The sequence below is a fragment of the Hipposideros armiger genome, unplaced genomic scaffold (assembly GCF_001890085.2).
Source record: "Hipposideros armiger isolate ML-2016 unplaced genomic scaffold, ASM189008v1 scaffold_47, whole genome shotgun sequence".
NCBI lineage: Eukaryota > Metazoa > Chordata > Mammalia > Chiroptera > Hipposideridae > Hipposideros > Hipposideros armiger.
In genome coordinates this window covers 1,674,015-1,701,430 of record NW_017731397.1, presented here as the reverse complement: position 1 = coordinate 1,701,430, position 27,416 = coordinate 1,674,015, and the positions used below count along the sequence as shown (strand labels likewise).

Below are 27,416 nucleotides of genomic sequence, written 5' to 3'. Positions count from 1 at the left end.
AGGGTTTAACTTGCGCTTCTGTTGGGTTGATACCTTCTCGGCCGCACGACCAGCAGCAGGCCAATCCGCCTCAGGCATACCCGCAGGCTCTCCATTCGCTCTCGGCGCAGCAAGCTCCGGTGGGGGTTGGGCGGCGGTCCTGGGCCAGAGAGGGGTTCCCACACGGGTTTACACACTTTTTCTCTCTTTTTTTTTTAAAAAATTAACAAACAGCACAAACCCAACATCCCGTTTGGTTTATTACAAGGGGGATGGGGTTTGGGGGGGGGGTGGAGAGACGCTGGAGAGAAACATCCGGCTCTCCTCAAAGGTCGGTGAACACCCAAGTGCCAATGCCACGGTCTGGGACTCCGCAGCAGCGAGCCTTCCACCTCTACTCCGCAGCGAGGGGCCTTCTTGTAGCAGATGCGGTACCAAGCTGATTTCTGTAACTTCGTTTGGCACGTGCACGCTCCTGGATCCCATCCAGCCTAGAAGCCCATTTGGCCACCCTACAGGACCCTGACCAGACAGGGCCTGAGCCGCCTACAGCGGGGCACCGGGCTTTCTTACCAGTCAAACTGACAGGGCCACTGAATTCCCTGACAGTCCTGGCACATTCTGGAGGGCTTCTCAGCTTTGAGGGGTCTGTGATCTCCTTGAAAATGATACTCTATAGGAATGCACAGACATGCCTTTTTCACAGGTTAAGAGGCAGAACTTGGCCTTAGATTTTCCAAAGGGGCCTTAATTTCCAAAAAGGCTAAGAAAGACAGGTTTAGATCATTCTTTCACTGTATTTTCCTAGCCTCCACCATCTCAAGCATGCTGTTTTATGGCCACTGGTCCTTCACAACCTGCAGCCTGGGAAGTTGCTTTCTGTCTTTAGTCAACAGAGGCACCAAGTCCCAGGCCACTGGTCTGCTGAGGCTCATGTTCTCAAAGAACCCTCGCCTATTCTTGGGACCTACTTCCCACTTGGCAGAGCTTTCCTGAGAGTCATGGACAGTGCTGAGGGGCAAAGTCCCTTTCTCAGGTAGTCCTCGGCTTTGTGGCCTTTCCCAGTAGCACTGCTGAGCACAACAGTCCCAGTCAGTTCCACCCTCCTGGCAAGGCAAACTGGGTAAGGACCAGGCCCATCCTGGAAGGGTCCTAGGCTGTGGCATTCTACAACTTTTCAGTACTCAAGTTCGTTGGTCTCGTGGGCCTAGCCAGGTTACAGTTTGCCTGGCAAAAGAGTGATGTGGAGAGCAAAGGACAGTTCCTAACCTTGTGCACAGACTCCTGACTAGATTAGGCTGCACTGCCACTGCAGCCTTAAGACCCTGTCAGATTGGAGAGAACTGGCTTTCTCAAGCTCTCACCTCTTCTCTTACCCTCTCTCTTTTCTCTTTGTCCTTCTCTCCTGTCTCTCTCCTTCTTTCTGTCTCTATTCCCCTTTTCTCCACCCCAGGTGCCCGGTCGCAGATCAGCAACCTCCTCGGGGTGCAGAGGTGGAACTGTTCAGAGCGCAGTGCAAGCGGTGGTGTGGCTTCCCCGGCTCTGCACTCAGAGCGGCTGCAGCTGGCAGACTGCAACTGCTTGCATCTCAGAAGTCAGCCCCAGGGTTCTGTTGCCTGCCGGCTCTCCCACGCACTCTCTCTGGGTCCTCTCAGGCTTTGCTTCCTCCTGGGACTGAGTTCATACTAGGAGGAACAAGGCCAAGTGCCTGGCAAATCACCTGGGGTGCAAGAGTCTTTCCCGGCTGCAGAGACCTGAGCGGTCTGTCTGCTTTCTGGGATCCTGGCGAGCAGCAGCTCTAGTCAAGGCCTCTGCAGGGGATGGAGCTGGCGAGGCGGGCAGGCCTGGGGCATCCTGGAGAGCTGTAGCCTGCAGGCCAGGGGCAAGGCCGCGACCTCCTGGGCTCCACTGGATCCGGCCGGAAAAGGTCGCATTTCCTGAGACATGTATGAGGCCCACACTTGGGGGCTTGCGCCATGGGCCGGCCATTTCCATTTGACTAAGAGCATGTCCCATCCCTACAGCCAGGGAAGAAGGAGACCCCGGGGTCCGCTCAGCAAATAGCCTGGCCTCGGAACGTTCCTATAACTGGGCCTCGAGCCCAGCCCAGCCTCGCAGAGAACGGATTTCCTCACCGCGGGCCTCGTTAAAATGAGCACACGGCAGGAGTGAGGGCTGCCCCACAGCCACGGGTTTGGAGGGGAGGAGGGAGGAGGGGAGGGGATGGAGAGGCAGGAGCGTGGTGACACTGGTTCTTGTCAAAGCCTCAGGGAGCTTATGAGTGCCAAGGCTAAAGGGAGAACTCCAGTGTGGCAGAGGTGTCCATTGCCCCCCCCCCAAGTTTCCCCCTCCGGGTCTTTACCTCAGGGCAATCCAAACACCCTGAAGATCAACGTTTCTTTCACTTTTCTGAAAGACCCTGGAGCTTGGAGCCTGCTAGGGTGATGGGGCTGTGGGGTGCCTGAAACTGGCCCTCACCTCAATGTAGGGGTGATTGAGTCTTTCAGCCAAGGTTGCCAGTTGCTTCCACTACCCCCACTCATGCCAACCCACCAAGGCCCACCAATAGGCAAGCATGGTGAGCAAACCAGAGACAAAGATTTTAACTGGATCAACAGACTGGCAGTAGAGAGTATAGGGGGGCTGAGAGGCCCTGGCATTGCATTTTGGGGGAACTTGTGTGTGGGATGCGAGAAAGAAGTGGCAATTGTCAGCTTCCATTCCGCTCTGGATTTCTGACACTCTGAGGATCCTGGTGGCCTTAGGACCAGGTCCGCCACTTTTGTGAGACAACTGCAGGTCCACAGCTGAATGAGAAGAGCTTGGGGCCCTGACAGAACCACTTAGTGTTTATAGTGTACCGAGGGCTAGTGGCAGATTCCGAAATAAGGATGGGTAGCATGCAAGGCCGGTCGGGGTTCGCACCATACACACCCCACCTATTAACTGTGCGGGGGCCCAGAGGCCCTTCAAACACACCCAAAAGAGGGCTCACCTCCGGGCATGGGTCGGGCGAGCCCAAGGGCCAGGTCCCCCACCAGCCACGTTGGGGCAGCCCCCGCAGTTTCTGGCCTTTGGGCTGAGGTATCGGGTGTGCGTCTCGCGGCCCATCAATACAGATTACATATTTATATCAATCGCGGGCTCTGAGGGCGCCCTCCGAGAGCGGCCCCGCGCCTACGAAATCAAACTGGGAGTGGTCGCGCGGAAACTCTAGCTCAGGATTGGCTGCGGGCGCCTGTCGCGGTGCGGGGGGATTGCTAATCGTATTCAGCATGTTTTGCACAAGAAATGTCAGCCAGAAAGGGCTATCTGCTCCCTTCGCCAAATTATCCCACAACAATGTCATGCTCGGAGAGCCCCGCCGCGAACTCTTTTTTGGTCGACTCGCTCATCAGCTCCGGCAGAGGCGAGGCTGGCGGCGGCGGCGGTGGCGCCGGGGGCGGCGGCGGCTACTACGCCCACGGCGGGGTCTACCTGCCGCCGGCCGCGGACCTGCCCTACGGGCTGCAGAGCTGCGGGATCTTCCCGGCTCTGGGAGGCAAGCGCAATGAGGCGGCGTCGCCGGGCGGTGGCGGCGGCGGTGGCAACGGGGGCCTGGGTGCCGGGGCGCACGGCTATGCGCCCGCGCCTTTAGACCTGTGGCTGGACGCGCCCCGGTCGTGCCGGATGGAGCCGTCCGAGGGGCCGCCGCCGCCGCCACAGCCCCAGCAGCAGCCGCCGCCTCCGCCGCAACCACCCCAGCCCCCGCCGCAGGCCACCTCCTGCTCTTTCGCGCAGAACATCAAAGAGGAGAGCTCCTACTGCCTCTACGACTCGGCGGACAAATGCCCCAAAGGCTCGGCAGCCGCTGCCGAGCTGGTCCCCTTCCCGAGGGGCCCGCCACCCGACGGCTGCGCCCTGGGTACCTCCAGCGGGGTGCCAGTGCCCGGCTACTTCCGCCTCTCGCAGGCCTACGGCACGGCCAAGGGCTATGGCAGCGGCGGCGGCGCGCAGCAGCTCGGCGCCGGCCCGTTCCCAGCTCAGCCCCCCGGGCGCGGCTTCGACCCGCCACCCGTGCTCGCCTCCGGCTCGGCGGATGCAGCCCGGAAGGAGCGAGCCCTCGATTCGCCGCCGCCCCCCACGCTGGCTTGCGGTGGCGGCGGCGGGGGCTCGCAGGGCGACGAGGAGGCGCACGCGTCGTCCTCGGCCGCCGAGGAGCTCTCCCCGGCCCCTTCCGAGAGCAGCAAAGCCTCGCCGGAGAAGGACTCCCTGGGTAAGCAGGGCGCGCTGAAGGGCCGCAGTCAGGCGGGCAGACAGGCAGGCTGACCGACCCAGAGAAGGGAAGGAGCAGAGAGCCAGGAGTCCGCGCAGCAGCCGGCGGGCCTTGGCCCGAGCTGCAGGCAGGCTGACCTTGTGAACTTGCTTTTTAATATTTGGGCGTAGGGACGCAGTAAAAATTCATGTCCAGCTTAGCGCCCCACACCAAGACGTCCTCCGCGCTGGCCTCAGCTCACCCCGACTAGGGGCGAGGAAACCGGCGAGCAGCCCCCCTCGCGTGCATGCCTTTCTTCGTGGCCCGCAGCACCCTCAGCCGTGGTCTGGGCCCAGCCTGCGAGGCACGGCCCACGCGGGGGGAGGGGGAGGGAGGGAAAGTGGCTCGCCCGCAGATAGCGCGGATGTTTGTAAGGCATCCAAAATAAGCAGCCGCCAGCACCAATAAATAAGCCCATTAACCGGCGAAGTTCGAGTTTACGATCCCCCAAGCTTTTTTCAAAGTTGCTGGAGGGGCGGGAATCCTCGTTGCGGGTAGAAGAAAAGGCAACTCCGGCCCCGACGCCGGGGCCCTGAGCTGAGAGTCAGAAAAGGGCCATTTCGCTTCCTCTGGAACTCAGAGTCGCCCAGACTGCATGTCCCTGGCTCCTGGAGAGATGTGAGGGCGGGCCCTTGACCCCAAATCAGTTTTTCATGCCTTGCCCAGGTCCCAGCTATGTTCTTCTCCCTCTCCTCACCCGGCCTTGGGCAACAAGGGGGCTGGAGTGAGACACAGCCGTGCTGCCTGTACTCCTTCCGAGTGAGCACCCCGGCCTTCAGTCTGGGGGTCTTCAGGAAATGCTTGTCTGCCTTGGGGCGAGAAGCAAAGAAAAAGTAAGGCGTTAAGTTCAAGATATACAGACTGCCCTCCCAGGCCGTTCATTATGCAAGCAAATGGCAGCTTTGGGTTAAAACAGGTGTTTGGAAAAAAGTGGAGGAAAATTTAAATTGGGAGGGTAGGTGTAGATAGGAGGCCCACTGGGTTTCGCACATGCCTTTGGGAGGACCTGCGCTTCCTGGGCAAGCTAAAGGGAGGCATAACTCTCTGTGTGACTTAGGGCATCTCTCTTGTGGCAGAGGTGGCCCAAATTCACCCCTGCGGGCAACCCACATAGCCTTGATTTAACCGTCTCTTTATTCCCTTAAATGCCAGGCAATTCCAAAGGCGAAAACGCAGCCAACTGGCTCACTGCAAAGAGTGGCCGGAAGAAGCGTTGCCCCTACACGAAGCACCAGACGCTGGAGCTAGAGAAGGAATTTCTGTTCAACATGTACCTTACTCGAGAGCGGCGCCTAGAGATCAGCCGTAGCGTCCACCTCACGGACAGACAAGTTAAAATCTGGTTTCAGAACCGTAGGATGAAACTGAAGAAAATGAACCGAGAAAACCGGATCCGGGAGCTCACAGCCAACTTTAATTTTTCCTGATGAAGCTCCAGGCAACGCTGTTTTTATTTTTATTTTTTTGTGTGTTTTTGCGCTTCCAGAGAGCCATTCTTCTCCCTCTGTCTTCAGCCTCTGCCCAGGAACTCGCACCTGTGCGGGAGCCCCATTCCTCCCTCCCACACTAGCCATCTCGCTGGCCGTTACATCTGTGCAGGGCTGGTTTGTTCTGACTTTTTGTTTCTTTGTCTGTTTGCTAGGTGCCGGTTTATTTGTTGTTTTCTGGGGGAAAAAGCCATATCGCTCTAAAATTCTATATAGATAAATATTGTCCTAAGTGTCAAGTGGTGACTGGGGTGGTTTGCTGTCTCTGGATTCCACTGCTCAAGATGGCCCCTGTCTTCCCGGTGGAGCTGGTTTCCTGCGGGGCCCGGGGCAAACCTAGCCGGAAGCCCGAGGTCCATTGTAGGCGCTGAGGTGTCTGGCCTGAGGTCAATGGTGCAAGGAGCTGCCACCAGGCTCGCGGGCCTGGAGTGTTGGGCTGTGTTTAATCAGGGGATACAGGCCCCTGGGTTTCTTTTTTCTTTCTTCCTTTCTTCCTTGGCAAAGAGAAGGGCTTATGGGCATGGGCATACAAGTTGGCAAAAGGGCTTGACTGTGGCTGATTGGAAAATCGAGAAAGTGTCAGAAAGATGAATTTCCTTCCTCTGGAAGATATCCCAGCTATATAAGAAAAAAAAGAATGACCAGGACAAAGAAACCTCTCTTCCAGTTTGAGTAAGGTCTTGCATCGCGGGACTAAATTATTTCCCTTACCTCTGAATTTCTGTATCCTCTGGCTGTGGATAAGTAATCTGATGTAGTTTTTTTATACTTGCAGATTTAGTGGAATTTTTGTCATTAAATAATTGTTACCACTGGTAACACACGACAAGCACACCACAATTCTCCCTATCTTGTGGAGGGTTTTTTTCCTCACTTTTTTCTCTTCTTTTTTCTTTCCAAAATTCATGGAAGCCGAGGAGGGCTGGGGCAAGCGGAATAGACTAGAAAAGGGAGACATTGTTTGGGTTTCCTTTATACTGTGAAGTTACATGCATAAAAGGGTCAAACCTGTAGGTGCAGAAAAAGAAAAAAAACCTATAAATGCAAATCTGTATAAATGTCTATTATTATGAAAAATTGCCAATCTTGTTTTATGCAAATGCATTCTATCGTTATTATAAATGTTAGTTCTAGCTCTATTTACTTCTAATCTTAAATCAGAATAAATTAATATTGTAATGCTGCTGTGCGTGGAAAAAAAGACGATGTTTATGTTCTTATAGAAGAATAAAAGCTGTGGAATGAAGCTTTTTAATTTTACCTCTTTTTTTGACTTCTTATCTTCACCTTCCACTTTATCCCGTCAACCACTTTTACAACAGGAGGACTAGCCCTCGCCCCCTGCAATTACTTTAGGCATCTATTTAAATATTACCTAGACAGTCGTAATTTGTCTGGGCCCTATAGCCCTGGTGCCGTAAGGTTTGTCGGCTTTTGTTCAGTTTTATGACTTGCTAGTATATCTGGATTGTGGCTGTCTTGGACCGCTGGTTTCAGTTGAGAGGGGAGCTGCATAGACAGAGGAAGCCAAACAGGATTTCTTTCGGGAGCCCCAGGGAGGCTCGCAGAGGCTGGTTATTTTGTGGGTCCCCTGGTCCTAGATGACCCCAGCCTAGGAATCTCGGGAGCAGGCCGGGCCCACAGCGCGTCACCAGCGTCCGCGGCAGCGGTTAGGTAGACGGCGGCCGGGCTGCCTGAGCCCCCCCCCTCCCCCAGCACAACCTCCCCCACCTGGTCGCCCTCCGCGGGGCCACGCGTTTCCTGCTCGCGGGAGGTGGTGGGGGGAGGCGGCATGGGGGAGGGGGCGCGGGAGCGCGCGCCCCGGCTGGCTGCCTGGCGGGGAGGGTGCGCGCGAGAAAGCGAGCGCGGGAGGCCGAGACCAGACAGGGAGCCAGGCTCAGGACTGTCCCTGGCGCTTTCGAGTCACCCAGGGCTGCCGCTGCTCAGCGCCGGCGCGCTTGGGCTGCAAGATTTGGGAAACCAGCGTGCACACTGCTTGTTCCCTCTTCTCGCTTTCTCCTTTCCTTCCATTTTCCTCTCTCTCCTTTACCTTCCTTCCCTCCCTCTCCCAGGTTTACCTTTCCGGGGCTGGTGGCTTCTTCCTCCGAGATGCCTTAGCGGCAGCCCGGGACACGCAGTAGCAGCAGCGGGCGCAGGTTGGCGAGGGGCCGGGCCGGGTGCGATCGCAGGGCTCTCCCTTGGCTGCGGCGGTGGCGGCGGCGGCGGCGGGCGAGGCAACCCCGCGCGGGCAGCACCAGAACTGGTCGGTGATTTAGGTAGTTTCCTGTTGTTGGGATCCACCTTTCTCTCGACAGCACGACACTGCCTTCATTACTTCAGTTGAAATCGTCTCCAGGTACCTGTGCGCGCGGGGGCCGGGCCGGGCGGGGCATCCAGGCTCTGGTCGTGCGGCGCCTGCGGTGGCAACCTCGGCTTTTCCCCCCGCTCAGGAGTCTCGTCCCTGCCTCCTCAGCGCTTTGCCAGGCTGCTGGCCGCACCCACCCCCATTCCCACCGGGCCCGAGCAGGTAGATCAGGTTAGCTGCTCCTGAGCGGACGCCGGGGGCGTGGTAGGAATTCTGGGCCCCGGGCCATTCAAGGTCAGGGGCGCACGCTTCCATCCTGTGCCTCCCCCGCTCCAGGCCTATGCCTGGTCAGGGACCCCGCTATTCTCCTGCAAGGCTACGACACCATCGGCCCCAATGCAGGGCCGATAAGGAAAGATCCTTTTGTCAGTGGAGACTCAGGCCCAGCTAGAAGGGACAGGGCAGACAGGAGCTGGGATCCTGGCCTTGTCACTTACCCTTCTCCTTGTAAGCGCTTTCTGCTCCCGAGTCGCCTTTGACTCTTTTCTTCCTTCCTTATTTCTTTCCCTCCTTCCTTCTTCGTTTTTCTGTTTCTTTCTTTTCTTCACTCCTTCTTTCTTTCCTCCCCTTTTCTTCATTTTTGTTTCGTCTTCGGTCTCTCTGTGTCCAGTTACCTATCTCCACCTCCTCTCCTCCTCAACTCTTCCTTCTTGAGGGACCCAGGGCTGACTTGGGGAGAGCCTGGGGGAGGGGTCTTATTTTTTTCTGCGCGCTCAAGTAGGGGTCGGAATCTGCCAAGGGAAGGCTCGTGTGGGGCGTCTAGAGGTCTGTGGATCTGGGCCTGGTGTGCCGCTGCGCAGACAAGGCCTCGGTTACGATCACGACCGGATGGCGGCGGCCTTGCGTTTCTACTCCGCAGGTCAGCAACAGCAGCCTAGGAGATTAGATTAGGGGCATTCACGGCGTTTTTGTGTGCCCACACCGAAGGCAAGGAGGCCCTCGCCACCCTCACAAGGGACCTAAGGCTGGGATCCCTTCCGCCGGGAACTCTCCAGGAAGCGTCGGCTCTCCGGGTCCTGCTGGTCTGAGCTCCGGCTTTAACCGCGATAACAGAGCCCCGCTAGGGCAAAGATTGGCTGCTTTCTTGCCAGTAGCTTCTATCAGGTTCAGAGAATGTTAGATATGGCATTCTTGTGCAGACGACTGCCCGAGAAGGGGACACTTGCAGCGCCAGCTTGTTTTAAATAATAGGGGAAAGGAATTCTAAATTCCAGAACCATTGGAATACAAACTTGAGTCCTTGTTCCAAGTTGTAGTCCACCGTTGGAAGCCAGTGGGACCAATTCTCGTTATTGCCGGGAACTGAAAACAATCTTCACCCCTTCCTGCCCGCAACACACAAACATGCGGGCCTTCAGACTCATTCCCACGGAGCAGTGCTTCCCTTCCCTGCTCGGCTTTGGGCCCAGGAACTGTTTTCATTGCTCAGCCCCTGGTCTTGTTATCTAAAAGGCAGGCACACCACGTTCCCCTCAACTCTTCTCTGCCATTTTCAGGACCTGAGTATTGGATTTCTTTAGGAAGCCAAGATTTTAGAACTCTCAGGAGAGAAGAGGCAGTTTGTAATCACACCCATTTATTATTTCTTTATGCACACGAAAACCCTTTTACTTCCAAAATAAAAGCAGACACAAAAGCCTGAATAGCCTCTGGGCTAAAGAGGGATAACTTTTGGTTTTGTGATTCCTCTCCCTTCGAGTCACAAGTAAGGACTGGTTAACACTCAAGGTTTACTAATTATTTTGGGGGCTAAGGCTACTTAAAGGAATGGTCTTTTTATTTAAAATATTACTATTAATAACTTGTGTCTTCTCTGGGTACAAGAAGTGGAACAGGCAGCCAGGCGTTTCCAGCCCGTTTGCAGACAATTGCAATTAGGAGCAAACGTTTCCTCTCGAACTAATTTTTCTTAATGAAAATCTCGGAGGCCCCGCGAACTGCCCAATATTTAGGACATCTTGGACTGCGGTGGGGGTGGGGATAACGCGGAGGAATTTACTGGGAAAGGAAAAATATTAGGGGGGAGGGGGCTGAGGCGGCCTGGACTGGCCACGTCGGAGTTCATTGTGTCGGCCACTTCCCTCTTCCGGCGCAGGCAGAGAAAGGGGCGCCCGGTTGGTCTCCACGGGGCTTCTCAGCCTAGCTCTCAGGGAAAGCCTGGCATTTGAGGGTCCCAGTGCGGGATAGGGATGTATAAGGGCTTTTTTTGGGGGGGGGGGAGGCGGGCGTTACTGGAACTGTTGGCGAGGATGGAGGCAGAAAGGAGATGGAAGTGCCGGAGGCCGCCCGCCCTGGTCGCCAGGGAAGTGGGCTAATGAGAAACACACTCTTGCAGGCACAGTGTTCGCACGTGAATTTAATTACCCGGTTTTTTAAGGAGTCGCTGCTTTCCGTTTGGATTTGGGGTGGGTTTTTTCTTCCAATTAACAGAGGCCGAGGCCTTTTAATTTACCCCTGAAAGACTCTTAAGAGGTGAGAAACACCCTCTTCAATTTGGTGAAGCTGAGGATGGGAGTCAAGTCAATGCCCCGTGCCCCTCCCCATTTTAATTTCTGGCCCTGGACTTGAACAGCGGCCGCCTCACGTTGGGCCTTGTAGCTCCGCTGAGCCGCCTGGCCGTGTGGATAACCCAGGCAGGCCCGCCTGGGGCAGCGGGAAGGAAGGAAGGGAGAACTCAGACTGGGCCCCGAGGCCAGCTGCTCCGGTGCGGGCCTCCCAGCTACTGGAGCCGCCGGGTCTTTTAGGCCGAATTCTCCTTCCATTGATGCTGTCTTGTTTTTTTGTTTGTTTTGTTTTGTTTTTGCAGGTCGGGTTTGGGGAGTGCGACGAGGCTTGCAGAGCTCAGCGTTAGGGCCTTCGAGGTCGGAGCACAGGACTGGGGCGCCTGCTGCGTCCGCTGGGGGATCGCGATTCCCGCTGACGCTGAGCAGGGAGCGCTGGGCGTGCGTGTACGCGGTCGGGGCCGGACGCGCAGCACAATCAGGCTCCCAAACCCATCGCTCAGGGATGGCTGGCCTCTCCCACTCTGGCCGCTCCTCGGTGGGGCGCTCACTGGAGGCGCAGTAGCGAATTTGGGAGCTCCCCGGGCACCCTGCGATCCGGTCGGGCAGATTTCCGAGGCCGTGTCCTTTGGGCAGGGACGGTGGTGGCTCAGTTTGGGACGGCTACTGCGTTGAATTTGACTTTTCGCTGCCGGCCTCGGGTAAACTCACATCTCCTGGGACTGCAGGGATTATTTACAGGGAGCTCGCCAACCAAACACAACAGTCTAATTTAACCTTTCCAAATCCTCGTAAATTTTTACAGCTGGGAGCCACGACGAGGTAAACGAATCTGTTGGTCGTTCCCAACTTCCCACCAGCCTGTGTGGCTTCTGAAACAATAACTCCTTATGAAATATCATAAATATAGATTTAAATACAGTAGAGCGAGAATGCGATTTGGCTGATTTTTTATAGCTTCAATTATTGTCTAATTTTATGTGAGGGGCTACGCTGGCCGCACTCACACGCGGGACCTGCGCCTTGCTGATGGCGTGATTAATTGTGATATAAAATAGTCCGTTTAAGAAGTGTGTGTCTGGTGGTAGCGGTGGGAGGGGAGCAAGTCCAGAGGCAAGGCCAGATTTGATCTTTTAATCTTCGTTGGCCACAATTAAAACAAACCCGATCGTGGAGCGCCGCGATCCCTTTGCATAAAAACATATGGCTTTTGCTATAAAAATTATGACTGCAAAACACCGGGCCATTAATAGCGTGCGGAGTGATTTACGCGTTATTGTTCTGCCAGGCGGACACGTGACGCAAGCGGCCAATAGGGGCGCGAGCGCAGGCAACTTATTAGGTGACTGTACTTCCCCCCCTGGTGCCACCAAGTTGTTACATGAAATCTGCAGTTTCATAATTTCCGCGGGTCGGGCCGGTCGGCCGGGCGCGGGACACTGCGATGGCCACCACCGGGGCCCTGGGCAACTACTACGTGGACTCGTTCCTGCTGGGCGCCGACGCCGCGGACGAGCTGGGGGCGGGCCGCTACGCTCCGGGGGCCCTGGGTCAGCCCCCCAGGCAGGCAGCGGCGCTAGCTGAGCACCCCGACTTCAGCCCATGCAGTTTCCAGTCCAAGGCGGCGGTGTTCGGCGCCTCGTGGAACCCGGTGCACGCGGCAAGCGCCAACGCGGTGCCCGCGGCGGTGTATCACCACCATCACCACCACCCCTATGTGCACCCCCAGGCGCCCGTGGCGGCGGCGGCGCCAGACGGCAGGTACATGCGCTCCTGGCTGGAGCCCACGCCCGGCGCGCTCTCCTTCGCGGGCTTGCCCTCCAGCCGGCCTTACGGCATTAAACCTGAACCGCTGTCGGCCAGAAGGGGTGACTGTCCCACGCTTGACACTCACACTTTGTCCCTGACTGACTATGCTTGTGGTTCTCCTCCAGTTGATAGAGAAAAACAGCCCAGCGAAGGCGCCTTCCCCGAAAACAATGCTGAGAATGAGAGCAGCGGAGACAAGCCCCCCATCGATCCCAGTAAGTGTCTCCTCCCTCCAGACCGGCCGCTGCCTCCACGCCGGCCACCCGGATCTGCCGGCCCGCCAGCTTTTTCTCCATCCTGCCTTGGAGCGCACGCTGGGAGCCTCCTAAGCAGGGGCCGGGAGCCAGAAGTTGCTGTTTGGGACGTCTCGGATGGGGCCTCAAGTCCACAGAACTGTGACAAGCGGGTCCGCGGGGCTCAGGGGGAGGGGAGGCGGCTACTACCGAGAGAGGGGGCGGGGCGGGCGCTGCGGGCCAAGCCAAGACCAGCCACCCATCTCCCTGGCTGCCCAGAACCAGGATAGAGATACTTTGGGTCGTTCTTCGAAAGCAGCGCGGCAGAGAGTCTTTTGTGCGGCTAAAATATCTGAGAGCAGCGGCAGCAACTGCAGCTGGGACGCTGGGGAAGACAGCTGATTCCCTCCACTTCTTGCCTTCAGCCAGTGGCGGCGTAAATCCTGCCCAAGATGAGGCTGCCGGCGACCCGGCCACGAGGGTCCCCATGCCAGATTATTCAAATAAAGTGGAGAAGTGATCAACGGCTTTGGGGAACCTAGGAGCGCAGTGCCGGCCTGCCCCACTCCCACGGCCTGCCAGGGAGGTTAAATAAGGAGCGGGGAGAGTAGAAGGAAAGGTGGGGAGAGGAAGACACACAGAGAGAGTTAATGAGAGGGAGAAAGGAATATTAATCTTGCTACACAAACACAGGGCAGTGTGGTTTCCCCCTGCCTGGCAAAAAGATCTGTTTTCAAATTTCACTCATCACCCAATGTGCGGAGAGTGGGAGGGGAGAGGAAAAGACGGGAGGACGGGAGAAAGGAGGGCCTCCGAGGGGAGGGGGGGCCGAGGTTTTACTGCGTGCAATTGTAAGTGACCGTCCCTGCGTCTGTCTGCCAGGGGTCCATTGTGTCTGAGGCTCGGCCGCTTTCTCTAACCAATTCAGCAGCGTCCTGCACTTTGGCGGAAGACCCCAGGAGGTTACCTAGCCCCCAGCGGGGGCGGGGGGTGCTTCTCCTCCTATTAAATCCCTTTTCTCTCCCCCACAGGCAACCCGGCTGCCAACTGGCTCCACGCGCGCTCCACACGGAAGAAGCGCTGCCCCTATACTAAACACCAAACGCTGGAACTGGAGAAAGAGTTTCTATTCAACATGTACCTCACCAGGGACCGCAGGTACGAGGTAGCCCGACTGCTCAACCTCACCGAAAGGCAGGTCAAGATCTGGTTCCAGAACCGCAGGATGAAAATGAAGAAAATCAACAAAGATCGAGCAAAAGACGAGTGATGCCACTGGAGTTCATTTAGAAAACAGAGACGGAGCTAGAGAGAAAGAGAAAGGACTGCCCGTCCCCTTCTCCCACCCCCATTCCGAAACCCAAGCTTCCAGCACCCCGCACAAAGCGGCTCTAACCCAGGCCTCATCCCCCCTGGCAAACCCTTCTCAGGCGGGCTACTTGGCCTGCCGCTTTGATGGAGGAGGTATTGTAAGCTTTCCATTTTCTGTAAGACAAAAAAGAAGATGAAGAAGAAGAAAAGGGGGCATTAGGGCTGATGGCTGTGTGTGCTAGCTTGTATATATTTTATAAAATCTACCTGTTCCTGACTTAAAACAAACAAACAAAAAAAACTACCTTTTTATAATGCACAACTGTTGACTGCGGGCTGTATAGATTTTAGTCTGTGTAGTTAATTTAATTTTCTTTATGTGGGGCAGAGCTATCTGCCCAGATACTTGAACACTGTGTTTTATTGTGGTAATTATGTTTTGTGACTCAAACTTCTGTGCTGGGTGAAGCACCCGTTGTGATTGTGAAAGCTAGAATTCAATTTGAACTCAGGTTGTTTATGAGGGGGAAAACAGTTGCATAGAGTATAGCTCTGTAGTGGAATATGTCTTCTGTATAACTAGGCTGTTAACTTTTGATTGTAAATTAGCTGTAAGGGTTTCCCAGTGAAATATTTTTTTTTTAAAGAAAGGGTTCTCCGGATGTGTAGATTCATGGTTTTCTTCACTTTTGAGAATCGGGCATTTTAGGTTATACATGCTCTACTGACCTGTCTTGTCCATTGTATATGTAAACCACATATTAAAGAAAAAACAATCAGACCAGCTGGAATATTGTTTTTGCACCAAACAGTGAGGATGTTCGGAGCTATACATATGTGCAGAAGGTTACTACCTATGGTTTACGTTTAATTTTAACTGGGGGGGGGAATGAATGCTTATTGTAATGGAGTTAATTTTATTGATAATAAATTATACACTATGAAACCGCCATTGGGCTACTGTAGATTTGTATTCTTGATGAATCTGGGGTTTCCATTGGGCTAAACATACACTGTATATTTTGCAATAGTTACCTCAAGGCCTACTGACCAAATTGTTGTGTTGAGATGATATTTAACTTTTTGCCAAATAAAGTATATTGATTCTTTTCTATTTTTTTTTTCTGGGTCAGCTCGTTGCACCTTCTTCTCCTTGGGTAGGGGAGCCTGGGTAATCTCTGGGTGGAGGCCGGATGGGTGTGGAAGAGGACAGGACCTCGGTTTTGCTCTGGCGGGCTTTGGGGAGCTGGAACCTCCAGCAGCCAGCCGCAGGCGGGATTCAGTGCTCCCCACCAGGCCGGCTGCGTGGCGGCCCGAGCAGCAGAAGAAGGCCGGGGAACACTGGGCAGCGAGGCTGGGCTCCCCGCTTTGTGTTCATTTGTGGGACAGCAGGGAGGCCTCTGAGGAGCTGGGCTAGAGTGTCGGGTATCGCTAGCCAGTAGCAATGAAAGGCCCCTCTTTCATCTTGGCGCCCCAAGAAATTTCCCAAACCCGAGTCCAAGGAGACTACTAGGCCTCCCCTTGCAATAGTGTGTGTGTGTGTGGGGGGGGACAGCGGACAGAGTTGAGGGCATGTCTCCTAAGGCGTATCCGAGGAGGGAAACAGGAGTCTGAGCGCCCCAGCGTGGCTGCCCGGACTGACATTTGGGGGCTTTCGGGACTGAAAACCTGCGCGCCCTCACCTCCACGTCTTGGCTGGTTGGCCTGGGGGATTCTGGGTCCTGCTCTGCACGCACCTCCCCGAGCCCAAGTCCTGGCAGAGACAGGGCCCAGGCAACTGACCAGCCCCAAGCGCCATAAAAGAAAATGAGGGCTGTTACCGTTTATGGGGTGTAAAGGGCTGCGGCGGAACGACCACAACTTCGGAGGCCAGAGCGCCTTCAAGATGTGGCTAGAGGGTTCGGCCTCATGTCCCCTTTTCTTTTCTCGCCCTTGCCCCCATCCCCTACCCCCGGCGACTTCTGCAAAGGTATCCGTGTTCGGATGCGTAAAAGGGGAACTCGGGCGCGCAGAGGAGGAGGCCTCCATTCACACCCCCACCCCCACCCCGCCGCCAGGTTGAGACGCCCTCTGTTGTTGCAGACAGAAGGAACTTCAAAGAATGGGCAGTAAGGGTGTGCTATAAAGGCCGGGTCTGCAAACTGTCTGGAATTCGGCCCTTAATGAGTTTACAACTGTCCAGCCCCAATTAAGATTTTCCACCAAAGCCCTTTCATTTGTTTGCTCTGTCTGCCGCCGATAATGTGGCTGCGGAAACAGCTCTCTTTTATGGGGACTACCCTCTCGGCAGCATAGATTCCGGGCTCCACACAGGCCCCCCGTGGACAGGGCCCTTGCCGGCCTTCGAGAGTGGGGCGCTGGGCTCGCGGTGGCTGCGGACGAAGTTCAGGCCGGGCTGCTGGGCTGCAGCGCCAAGGTTCGGCCAGCAGATGGCAGTATGGCTCCACGTAAGAGCCGTCTGTGCCGCCATCTCCAGCCACCGCTACCCTGGGAAGTTCCTAAGATGTCGACTTGACGCGAGCGTTTCTGGAATGGGATCCCCAGATTTGAGTGAACAGCGGTGTATTTTCTGTGCTGCTCACGCCGGGATACAAGCCTCGCTGGGAAACAAGGAAGCGAAGGGGGTTCGGCTGACCTGCACCCTCCGGTCCCCTTCACCCACATCCCGGGGACCTAGCGCTGCGGGACTGCAGTTCCAGGCGCAGGGACTGTCACCGTGCCTTGCCCCCGACAAGCCTCGGGGCAGCGCGGCGCTTGGAGAACCCGGCTGACCGGCGGACAGACACACAAGGACTAAGGCCTACAGCCCCGGGACCTGGTGATCCCCCAGAGGGTGTGCAGAGGGTGCACACCGTGGCTAAAGGTCCTTCGGGGGCCTGGGAGACCCCAAAAGGCTGCACCCCGGAACAGGGCCCGACGAGCCAGCACCCGCAAGCGAACCAGAACCCCAGGACTCGACCGCCTTAAATACATGACAATAAAATTAGGCGGCTGAAAATTGGGCGTAAAGGCATTCTTGGTGACTGTCTAGTCTGGCGGTTGAGTTGCTGGGGATGGGGACAGACCAGGAACTGCTTTGGTTATTCTAAAATAAATGTGATATGTAAAATAAGTATAACATCCTAGCTCCAGGGTAGCAGGTCACGTCTTGAAAGCCGCCCCTGCTTTCTCTCTTGCCGCGGAATTTCCTCGGCAGTGGAGGTCCTGAGGTTGCTCTGCGTCCCCAGCTCAGGAAGCCAGAAGGCGGGAAGGGACCCTAATCCAGGTTATGCCCGACCCTGGGCGGGGAACTTGCCTCGAGTAAGGATGTGAGGATCAGCCTCAGGTGCAGAATGGTTTCAGAGGGAAAACGCAAAAGCAAACAGAGAACCCTTCGAAGCACCCCGGAGCCCTGTGAACACTCCACGCGGTGCATTTATTTGGGTTGTAATAGTCTCTGCCAAGCCCACAAAATGTTTACAACCTGCATCTCCTCGCTGTACGCGCTATAAAACTGGGGACTGGATTTAGGCTGACATCTCTCCCGAGTGTTTCTTCTTCTCTCCCTCTCCCTCTCCTTTCCCCTCCCTCTCTTGCCTTTTTCTGTTTACACACACACATTGGTATTACAGACACACGCATTCATTATATTTCCTTACAAAATACACAGTATTTTACAGCATCTGATTGTAAGAAGGGTTTTACGGCTTCTTGAGGGCCGTCCGTGGCCATGTATCCAAGCGGCAGATAGAAAGCTCGGTTTGTGTAACTACAAATAAATGGCAACGGAGCAGTTTGGTGGCCACCGCTTCTCTCCCCAGGTCGCGGAGGCCCCAGGTAGGTGCAGGCCGGCGGGGATTTCAGAGGCCTCATGGACAGCCAGACGGGGCCTCTCTTGCCCTTGGCACGCCAGCGGCTGGAGGCGGCTCTCCCTGCACCGCAGCCTAGGACCGGCTTCCCTGTACTCCTCCCAGACAAGATCCCGCGCCAGCCGGAGCTCCTTTGCACTCGTCGGGGATGGATTTGTCCCGCGCCGCGACCGGGGGACTGTTCACTGGATGGAGGACCGACGCGCAGGTCGCGCGAGGGGCGCGGGTGGAAACGCTTAGAGAAGCAAATCGCCAGCTACCCGACTCCCAGCAGGCTCTATCCGCTGCGCGAGAGCTGGGTCTACATTCTTAGCTGGATTTAAATGTTGAGGACTAGTTGGTACTAAGAAGCAGGGTAAACACATTTCTGCTTGGCAGGTAGGAACGCAGCCCCGAGGAGAGGAGTGGACAATGTCTTTATCTAAAGACAGCCAAGCAGATGAGAACCCCGCCTACACGTGCCTGCTCTAGGCCAAGCGTCAACGACTGTTTCTGTGAATATTATCACATATAACCCTAGTGCATTTGTGTCTTTTCAGCCAAATAAGTAGGAAAGCAATGGCTCAAGAACACGCGGCTAAAGAGGCCTTATTGAAAGCCTGGCTTTGGCCTTTTCGTTTTAAAACCCTGCCACAGAAGGCATGCGGGGAGAGAGAAACCCAGAAACGAAAGGGAGGTTTCGTCGCCCGTAGGACTCGGCCCAGTTGGCTGACTTGGGCCCAGAGAGGCCGAGGCCTTGCGGGCAGTATCTGGACCCTCCTCGGCCCAGGTGGAGGGTCAGCGCGTCCTGCCGGGACCGCTCCGACCTGAGCGAGACAAAACAGGGCAGAGATGAGCCTGTGGCGCGGGCTCTCAGCGCTCTTGGACGAGACTGCGTTCCTGCCGGCGCTCCCCCAAATCGCTCCCCGCTCGGTCTGTCATGTCGCATCACTCAGGGCAGGTTCTACTTTAAACGCCATCGCTGTCGGTTGCTCCAGCCACCCAAGTCTAGACAGACGGCGGCAACGGCCGGCCGGGGTCTTTCTCTTTGCATCTTGCTCCCTGTCATTCGAGGAACAATTTATTGGTCTAAAGCTGTCTAATGCCTCCTCTTTGATCTCCTAGCCCTCTTCTTGTTTGTTTCGTCTTCCTTTAACTTTCTTAGGTTATTATTTCCTGCCAGAAAGCGGTGCTATTTAGTATATTTGTTTTTTTATTCTCTTCCCGTCTTACCGCCCTCCATTCCCCAGCCAAGACCCGTTAGCATCCTGATCCGCCATAAAGGGCATCCCGGATATTGCCCCCCCCCATGGCCCCTGTACCTCCAGGGGATACCACCCTGGCCCCACCTGCCCCGACAGCCCCCGCTTCTCCATCCACACCCTAGGGCTGTCCACTAAGCCAGCGCTGGGGCTCCGTTGCATCCGGGTCTGATCCCTGCTGCCGCCTTTTGTGTTCCTAGGACCCCCTGAAAGGGTGCCGTGAACAGGGCGGCCTGGACCCTCTGAAAGTGATGGGAAGCGCTTTGTACAGGAGGAACCAAACTCTATAATTTAGAGGAGAATTTCCGGGGCAATTCCATTGTGAGGTCGGGTTTATGGTGTGCAATCGAGCTGAGCAGTAAAAGTCGTACTGACCTGACAGCCGGGCTTTCTAGAGTGGCCTGGGCAGTTTATGAGGCGTTTAGGGGAAGGCTTTGCCCCACCACCCTCCAGGGAGTGGTGGGCGGCAGGGTCTTTGGCTGTTCCAACCCTGCGCAGGGTTTGGAGTCTTAGGAAGGTAAGCTCCACCAGTTGGGGTCCTGGATGGGAGGCAGTGAGACTACCATGCACCCCACTCTCTGCGAGCTCTTCTTTGGAAAGGTGAAGCAGCCAGAGTTGGGTGCCCTTTTGAGAGGGGTCTCCCTGTTTGTCCTTGGGGTCTCCAAACGGAATGAAAATCTATAGTGCACTGCAGTTCCCAGGAGCCTTGGCCCCCCTCTCTCCTCTCCAAACTGGCTCTAAAGCCAGTTTGCTCCCCTGCACTCAGGCCCATGAAGAGCTGCAGAGGCCCAGAGGTGGCCCAAGTGAAAGCTACGATAAACCTCAGGGGGGCCAGGGGTACCTGGAAAGGTGCAGGGCCTGACGTTCCTCCAAGCTGGGGAAAAGAGACTACTTGGTTCCCCTTCAGCCAGGGAAAATCAAGGGTTGTGGAAAGGACAAGAGTGTCCAGCCATTTCTCAGGCTGCCCAAGGCCAGTCAGGTGCTCAGGAGCGAAAGCACAGAGCCTGAGGGACCAGCGGTGTCCAGGAGGAAGGGGAATCCCACGTTAATAAATCTGTTGGCAAATGAGGCTCATTAATAGATAAATATTTCACTGCTTCCTTTAGGGCAGATAAACAGTGCGCGGCTGATTAAGGAAAGGAAGCCAGGAGACCTTGACTTTATTCGAACCACATGGTTCCAGTTTGCTGTGGCGTTCTCGCTGCAGATGGAAGCGAAGCTGCGCCGGCTCCCTCCTGGATGGGAGTCTAAGTCGGCCTATCGCCCGCTGGACTTAGGAGGGAGGAGACGCGGCAATGAGTCGATTTACCCAGAGCTGAGACTTGCCCACCCGGCCACCATAGGGCGCGCGGGTGCGTGGGGGTGTACAGCTCCTCGCTGCGCTGGGTCAGTGGGCAGAAGAGGAGCAGGAATGACCCGCAGGCTTAGTTCAGGGTTCAGTAATAAGCAAGGACGGGCTGCGCCCGGCCGGCCCCGGGTGGCCTCGGCAAGCTAGGCGTCCAGGTTGGCAGCGGACTAAGCGCCCCCACGGAACCTGGGGTGCTTTTCCCTCAGGACGCCAGGCTGATCGGGCGCGGGCAGATTCGTTGGCCACATATTTGAGCCTCTTCCCCTTCCATTCTAGGCTGCCGCGGGCCCCGCGGAGAGAGACCACCTGTGAGGGCTGCTGAGATTGGCGGAGGCGGTCATGTGGGCGGTCACGTGCTGCGGCGAGCTCCGTCCAAAAGAAAATGGGGTTTGGTGTAAATCTGGGGGTGTAATGTTATCATATATCACGCTACCTCGTAAAACCGACACTGAAAGCTGCCGGACAACAAATCACAGGTCAAAATTATGAGTTCTTCGTATTATGTGAACGCGCTTTTTAGCAAATATACGGCGGGGGCTTCTCTGTTCCAAAATGCCGAGCCGACTTCTTGCTCCTTTGCGCCCAACTCGCAGAGAAGCGGCTACGGGGCGGGCGCCGGTGCCTTCGCTTCGACCGTACCAGGCTTGTACAATGTCAACAGCCCCCTCTATCAGAGCCCCTTCGCGTCCGGCTACGGCCTAGGCGCCGACGCCTACGGCAACCTGCCCTGCGCCTCCTACGACCAAAACATCCCCGGGCTCTGCAGTGACCTCGCCAAAGGCGCCTGCGACAAGGCGGACGAAGGCGCGCTGCACGGTCCGGCCGAGGCCAATTTCCGCATCTACCCCTGGATGCGGTCTTCAGGTAGGCGCAACCGCTAGGCGGGCCGGGTGAGCGGGCCGAGTGGGAGCGGGGAGAGCCGGGCTGGGGAGCGCGGAGCTGGGAGCCAGGCGGCTGCGAGCCGGCGGCCCCGTGACTCCTGGCGGCGCTGCCTTTCTGGTTTTAATTAGAGCCGAGGCGCCATAGCGTGGAGAGCCCATAGCATTGTATGTAAATGAGGCTCATAAAACTTTTTATGGCCCAATTAATGGGTTCAATCCTCGTAAATTTATTTAACTCCGTTTGCCTTGGAATTTTAACATTAAGTTTGTTTGTTCGCTATTCCCCCTCTCCTTCTCCCTCCCTTTCTTTTCTCTCCCTCCCTCCTCCTTTTCATTTCAGCCTGGCTTTTCTTTCTCAAAAGCAAGGAGAGCCTAACCCTTCAGGGCCCCTCACAAGCCCCTGTGCCAGGGGCCTTTTAAAGGCTGGGGTAGGTGTGTGTGTGGGGGGGGTCAGGAGCTGGGACGCAGGGTCGGAGTGCCCTAGGAAGGTCCGGGGATGGGGGCACGGGCTGCTGGGGAGAGAAGGCGCCCCTGGAGTGCAGGCCGCCCGAGGGTCTCCCACTTGCCTATCCAGGCGGAGAAGCGGCCCGGCTCGTCTTTGAATGGCAAAAGCGCAGCGTCTCCCACTTGCCCACACTCTATATTTACAATTTCTCTTTGTCAGAGGGAGCAGGACATTGTGAAAGCCTATCCGGCTGGAAAGGGCGGTTGTAAAGTTGGGATTCTGCGCCTTCCCCCCTCACGGAGCTGCCTGCGCGTCTGGCACCGCAGTTGGGGTCTTGCCCGACCACTCCCGCTCCTCCCCCAGCTCAGCTCCGGGGCGCGGGGCGGAGGGGGACTCGATCCCGGGTCAGGGCCGGGATGAAGGTGCGAGCTCTGGGACAGCGGCCTAGCTAATGCACTGTCCTGTCGTGTCCTTGTTGGCTTGTCTGTCCCTGTGTCCATGTGTCCACATGTCTGCTTGCAGGGCCCGACAGGAAGCGGGGCCGCCAGACCTACACTCGCTACCAGACGCTGGAGCTGGAGAAGGAGTTCCACTTCAACCGCTACCTGACACGGCGCCGCCGCATCGAGATCGCCCATGCGCTCTGCCTCACCGAGCGCCAGATCAAGATCTGGTTCCAGAACCGCCGCATGAAATGGAAGAAAGAGCATAAGGACGAGGGTCCAGCGGCCGCAGCGGCCCCCGAGGGCGCCGTGCCGGCTGCTGCCGCCACTGCCGCCACCGCCGACAAGGCCGATGAGGAGGACGACGATGAAGACGACGACGACGAGGAAGAGGAATGAGGGGCCTAGCCAGGGCCCTTGGCTGCACCAGACACTCGGGAAAGCGTCTTTAGAGACTCACCGATTTTATTTACAAAAGTGGGAAAAATAAAAATAAAATGTAAAAAACAAACAAAAAAAACCCAAACAAACCCCCCCCCAGTCCCCAACCTGTACCCCATTACCCACTTCAGCTCCCAACTTTTCTGGACTGAGCAGCCACCTAGACTGGGTCCCCTTGGGGATCCCCTCTGCCTCCGAGGACCCCCAACAGACACCCCCCCCAACCCAAGGCCGGCTGGCTCTGTGCTGGCAAGGCTAAAATACTACCTAGCACAGGCCTCGGAGAGAGGCACTCCCAAACTACCTATGGGCCCAGCCCCAGCGGGCCTCCACTCCCAGGAAGCCCAGACGTGTCCCAACACTGGCAGACACCTAGCACCTCCCCCATACTGTTAAGGACCTGACTCTCAGTACTACCTACTTGTCCCAAACTACCTATTTTGTGCTTACTGGCTCACCTGCTACCTAGTGCCGGCCCCTCCCAGGCCAGGCCCCTTCTGCTTGCGGCTGGCAGCCTTTGGGGTCCCTGAGGCTGCACTGAGAAGGTGCTAGGGTCTGGGGACCAGGGCATTGGCTTCTATTTAAATTGAAGAATAATATATTTATTCCAAAGCATTCTAAGTGCTGCAACCTAGAATCCCTCCTTCTCTGGCCTGGGTACCCCAAGTTCAGGCCCATCATCCCCCACTTCTGGAGGGGAGCATTCCCAAGCTAGCTGCAGATCTCTGCGTTAGCTTCTGCTTAGTAGGCCTGCAGAGATGCTCCCAGCCTCCCTGCCCCTTCCTGGCCCCTGTGTCCTACTGCCCAGCCATGTTGAATATGTACACCCTGACTTTTCCTACAATAGCAAATATTGTATATTTGAATAAGATTTTTTTTGTCATTTATATAGTCTTGGAGCTTATTTGTAAGGCAATGTCTTGACTTGGGAAGAATGTGTTAATGGGGTGACTTTGTAGCATGGTGTGTTGTCTTGAGCTAACTCTATAGCAGGTGGGGAGAGCAATGCCCTCCTCAGTGCCCTTCATCTCCTATGTTGTCCTGCGTCCCTCTCAGCTCCTGGGGTTCCAGGAAAAGGAAGGTATGCTTCCAGTCTTGCCCAGCTAACCGTGTTTTATGTAACAGAAAAATAAAGATGCTTGGTGACAAAGAAACGTGGACTGCTTTATGGGAGTGGGGGCTGGGGTAGAAAGTGAGCATGGCTGGAGAGCAAGCCCCGGCTCTGTGCGAGTACCCGAAAAGGCTTCAGGGAAGCAAAAGTGGAAGGACAAATACGGTCCAAGTGTTGGGTGTCTATGAATTGCGTGTATGTGCGTGTTGAGTCTCTTCTTGTGTGGATTTTTTATGCGTGGATTTGTATAGGTATGTGTGTACCTTTTTGTTTGCATATTTCTGTGTACGTCTGTGTGTATTTTTACTCGCGTCCATAATTGTACGTATTCCTGTGTCCGTAATTGAGCGACAGTGTTTCTGTGTGTAAATAATTGCACGTATTTCTGTGTCCATAATTGAGTTTATGCGTTTCTGTGTGTCCATAATTGTATATGTGTGTTTCCCTGTGTGGAATTTTTTGTCTGGTCTTTGTGTTGTGCGGACAAATATCTTCCAAATCCCTTGAAAACGGAATCTTCGATGGATACATTATATTCTATGAACCTCCCTAAAACCCTGCATAAATTCCATGATCGAATCCAAAATCCGCTCTTTCCTCTAAGGTCGTGGGGTGGGCTTGCAAAGGGGTATCACTCTTGCGACTGATCCCAAATTCTCCATGAGCCCTGAACCTGGCGTCAGGCTAGGAGGTGCTTTTCGGGGACTCTGACGCAGCCCCTCCACCCCGCATTCAGGCTAAGCGAGGGCGCCCCAGGGCCCAGCAAAGCAGCTGAGGGGTATGAGAAGGGGCAGGGGCCTCAGACCAGGGCTGCAAGCCTCGGCAGGGGCGTCTGGGTGCGGGGAAGGCTGAGGGGCTGGGGAAGGGGCCAGGGGCGGTGGGGACAGCGCAGAACAGCGTGAGCTCTGCGGGCGAGGACCTCGACTCCAGTCTCCTGCCTGGGCTGGGCCCTATTCTTATTGCTCTTTTAATAAAACCCGGTCCAACTGGGTCTGTAAAACCTGCGGCCCCAAGTCGGGGCGGCCTCCGTGGTAAGATGGCGCCCGTGTAAGAGCTGCCTCCTCTTAGAGATGGGGAAAGGGTCATAAATCCGTTGTTGTTTATGAAAATTTACAACTTTGCAATACAACTTTATGAGTTGTTCGGCCCTTCCATTGGCCGCTGTCGGTCATGTGGATGGAAACCGTGAACATGAACTTTTTTATAATTTCCCTTGCGAGAATAGAGCCGCATTCTTTTGCTCCGCTCGGTCCTGCCTGCTTCGGAGCTCTGCCTTCCAGCCCGGCTCCGCTGCGCTTTGTCCGGCGATGACGAGCGAGAAGAGGCCCCGGGCCGGCCCGGCCCAGCCGCTCCCGCTGGAGGTGGGGCGCGCCCAGTTCCCGGCGCCGCGGCGGCCGCTTTGCAACTCGCAACCTGGCTAATTTCCTGCGTCCTCTGGCACCAGGAAGGAGGACGATTCGTCTCTTCGGGCTGCCCAAGCGACAGCTGTCAGAGGGGCAGGAGCTTTTGGGAGCCGCCATCTGAAGGTGAGACATGTGGGGAGACAGGAGCAAAGGTGGTGAGATGGCAGCCGGCGCCGGCGGCGGTGGGAGAGGGTACCCAGGGAGGCTTTGAAGAGGGGCATACTCCCCGTCACCCACACTCACCCGTTCACATTCGCCCCCCCACCACACACTACAGCCAACACACACACACACACACACACACACACACACACACACACACACACACACACTCCCTCCCTCCCTCCCTCACCGTGGCATAGAATACCCGCCTTCCTGTGGCACAGCGCCCTGGCACGGGACAGGAGCCCTGAGGTCTCTCTCCCCTTCTCCAGCGACCTGCCTGAGCCCCAAAGGAAGTGCCCCTGCACTCTGCGTTCCCGCCAGCCTCTCGGGTTTGGATTTGTTTTCTTTTTTTTCATTCATGACCCAATTGGTTCGACTGAATTGGGGACACTTCCCGAGCTGGGAAGGTGGGAAGAGGTGAGGGCAAAGTGAAGTAATTAATTCATCGACAGGCATTTTATAGCATCAATATAGCACCTTCTATTCCGTGGGAACTGGTTTCCAGAGAGGAAGGTAGAACGAAGGGGTGGGGGTGGGGGGGACAAAAAACTTACTAATGCAGCCCGAGTCTTCTGCTGATCGCCTGCTTCCCTCTACGCGGTTTTCCGATGAGAGCGGTGTCAGAAGCGCGGGGGAGAGGGAAGAGGTGCGCGGGTGGAATTCTGTGTTGGAGGAGAGGAGGGGGTTAATTGGCTGGGTGTTGCTTGGCGGGAAGTTTCGGTGCAGAGGATGGAGTGGTGTTATTGCGAGGGGCAGGGGCCCGCAGCTAAGGTTGAAGGACGCAAACCAAGTCTGGCGATAGGGGGAACCCCCCCACCCACCTTGGCGCAGCAGGGTGGCGACCGTGCGCCCACCTTCCGGGAGCCGCAAGAGGACTGCGGAGCCGCCTGGGCGGCGGGGCCCGCGAACGTTGGCTTTCTGTCGCGCGGTGGCACAGACCGCGGTTTGTGCCGGGTATCCCCCGGCAAGATCTGCCTCGGTAGCTTCCTGGGACAGCGACCAGAAACCACCCTGAGGTTCTGGGCTCGAGTTCTTTTTGTTTGTTTGTTTGTTTGGTTTTGGTTGTTGTTGTTTTCCCACCTTAAGACAATACCTTGGTGTGAATTAGATAATTAAGAAGGGGCTGCGGAGGTTCGGGACGCCGGCGGGCGCTGTGGGTGCGCTCTGGGCGGATAAAGCGGCGCATTTGCATCGAAGGGCCGCGGGCGGCCTGACTGCGGCTGCCGCCGGGCAGATTATTTATTGCGACCGCGCCGGGCGCTCGCTGCTGCCACGCTGTGGCCGTCGCCGGGACCGACGCCAGTCGCAGCCCCGCGTCGTGCAGCCAGGCGCGACTGCTGCGCGGGCCCCTCAGAGATCCCCGAGCAGGCCGAGGAGAGGGGGGCGAGGGAGGACCTGAGGGGCGGTCTCCCAGGGCCTGACTGGCCCGGAACCTCCCCCGCCTTGGCCACCTGACAGGAGCTGGAAGCCTGACTAGACTCGGGTCCCCCTTTCCCCCCAGCACCATGGAGACTGGTTGCACAGGCCGCCTGGCACGTCATGGTTGCTTCTATCCAAACTGCGTGCCCCAAAGCGCCCTGGGGGCGCACGCTGGTTCGAGGAACGCGCCGCTTTGGGATTTTGAAATCAGAGAGACCACTCGTAGTCCTGAGGCCTGCAGGCCTGGCTGGCTCTGAGGAGGATTGGCTATGGCAAGGAAGGTGGGCTTTGGTTCCAGGCGAGGGCCCGTGACAGGCCGAGGCCGCACCTGTGTGCTGTGGGTTCTGGCCTGGTCTAGAGATCCGGGCGGCTGAGATGGCCTTCAAGGTCCCCCCACATCGGCAGGCCACCCTCCAGCCTGGCGAAAGTCGAGGAGCTCAGTGGACAGCCCAGGGAAAAGGCGGATTGTGGGGCCCTGCTCGCCATCCCATCCCCCTTGAAGAGCAGCTGAAAGGTAAGTGGACTTTCGGCGTGGCTTTAACGAAGAAGAGGGAGCTCTGGTGGCCATTCTCACCATCCCAGAAAAGGCTCTCCCCAAAGTCTGGGGTTCCTGTTCTTGCCTGAGTGTCTCTCTCCCTCTCTCTCTCTCTCTCTCTCCCTCTCTCTCTCTCTCTCTCTCTCTCTCTCTCTCT

At 56.4% G+C, this 27,416-nt stretch overlaps 3 protein-coding genes across 8 annotated transcripts; all 3 read left to right on the top strand.

Moving 5' to 3' along the window:
• Positions 1–3,246: 3,246 nt before the first annotated feature.
• On the top strand, positions 3,247–7,020 carry HOXA10 (homeobox A10). Its single transcript, XM_019639963.1, has 2 exons — positions 3,247–4,234; positions 5,426–7,020. Exons 1-2 carry the CDS (start codon positions 3,271–3,273, stop codon positions 5,698–5,700), a joined length of 1,239 nt encoding a protein of 412 aa, XP_019495508.1. The 5' UTR covers positions 3,247–3,270; the 3' UTR covers positions 5,701–7,020.
• A 4,318-nt stretch (positions 7,021–11,338) lies between these two features.
• On the top strand, positions 11,339–15,093 carry HOXA9 (homeobox A9). Of its 4 annotated transcripts, XR_002123712.1 has the most exons (3): positions 11,339–12,650; positions 13,094–13,287; positions 13,700–13,781. XR_002123712.1 is itself a non-coding variant. In XM_019639966.1 (2 exons), the coding sequence occupies exons 1-2, from the start codon at positions 12,071–12,073 to the stop codon at positions 13,936–13,938; spliced, it is 819 nt and encodes a 272-aa protein (XP_019495511.1). In that variant the 5' UTR covers positions 11,339–12,070; the 3' UTR covers positions 13,939–15,093. The 4 variants fall into 4 exon arrangements, 3 of the variants coding, with proteins under 3 accessions (XP_019495511.1, XP_019495510.1, XP_019495512.1); XM_019639966.1 differs by lacking the exon at positions 13,094–13,287 and having other exon boundaries at positions 13,700–15,093; XM_019639965.1 differs by lacking the exon at positions 13,094–13,287 and having other exon boundaries at positions 11,339–12,841; positions 13,700–13,934.
• Positions 15,094–20,236: 5,143 nt separating this feature from the next.
• On the top strand, positions 20,237–22,696 carry HOXA7 (homeobox A7). Of its 3 annotated transcripts, none has more exons than XM_019639872.1 (3): positions 20,237–20,420; positions 20,693–21,280; positions 22,265–22,696. In XM_019639872.1, the coding sequence occupies exons 2-3, from the start codon at positions 20,902–20,904 to the stop codon at positions 22,582–22,584; spliced, it is 699 nt and encodes a 232-aa protein (XP_019495417.1). In that variant the 5' UTR covers positions 20,237–20,420; positions 20,693–20,901; the 3' UTR covers positions 22,585–22,696. The 3 variants fall into 3 exon arrangements, with proteins under 3 accessions (XP_019495417.1, XP_019495416.1, XP_019495415.1); XM_019639871.1 differs by having other exon boundaries at positions 20,237–20,571; XM_019639870.1 differs by having other exon boundaries at positions 20,237–21,280.
• Positions 22,697–27,416: the final 4,720 nt, after the last annotated feature.

Bases quoted from the DNA above. Each gene is read 5' to 3' on its own strand.
- HOXA10 (XM_019639963.1), top strand. From the start codon at position 3,271: ATGTCAGCCAGAAAGGGCTATCTGCTCCCTTCGCCAAATTATCCCACA. The intron at 4,235-5,425 runs GTAAGCAGGGCG...CTTAAATGCCAG, and splicing joins GCCGGAGAAGGACTCCCTGG to GCAATTCCAAAGGCGAAAAC.
- HOXA9 (XM_019639965.1), top strand. From the start codon at position 12,071: ATGGCCACCACCGGGGCCCTGGGCAACTACTACGTGGACTCGTTCCTG. The intron at 12,842-13,699 runs GTCCGCGGGGCT...TCTCCCCCACAG, and splicing joins CACAGAACTGTGACAAGCGG to GCAACCCGGCTGCCAACTGG.
- HOXA7 (XM_019639872.1), top strand. From the start codon at position 20,902: ATGAGTTCTTCGTATTATGTGAACGCGCTTTTTAGCAAATATACGGCG. The intron at 21,281-22,264 runs GTAGGCGCAACC...GTCTGCTTGCAG, and splicing joins CCCCTGGATGCGGTCTTCAG to GGCCCGACAGGAAGCGGGGC.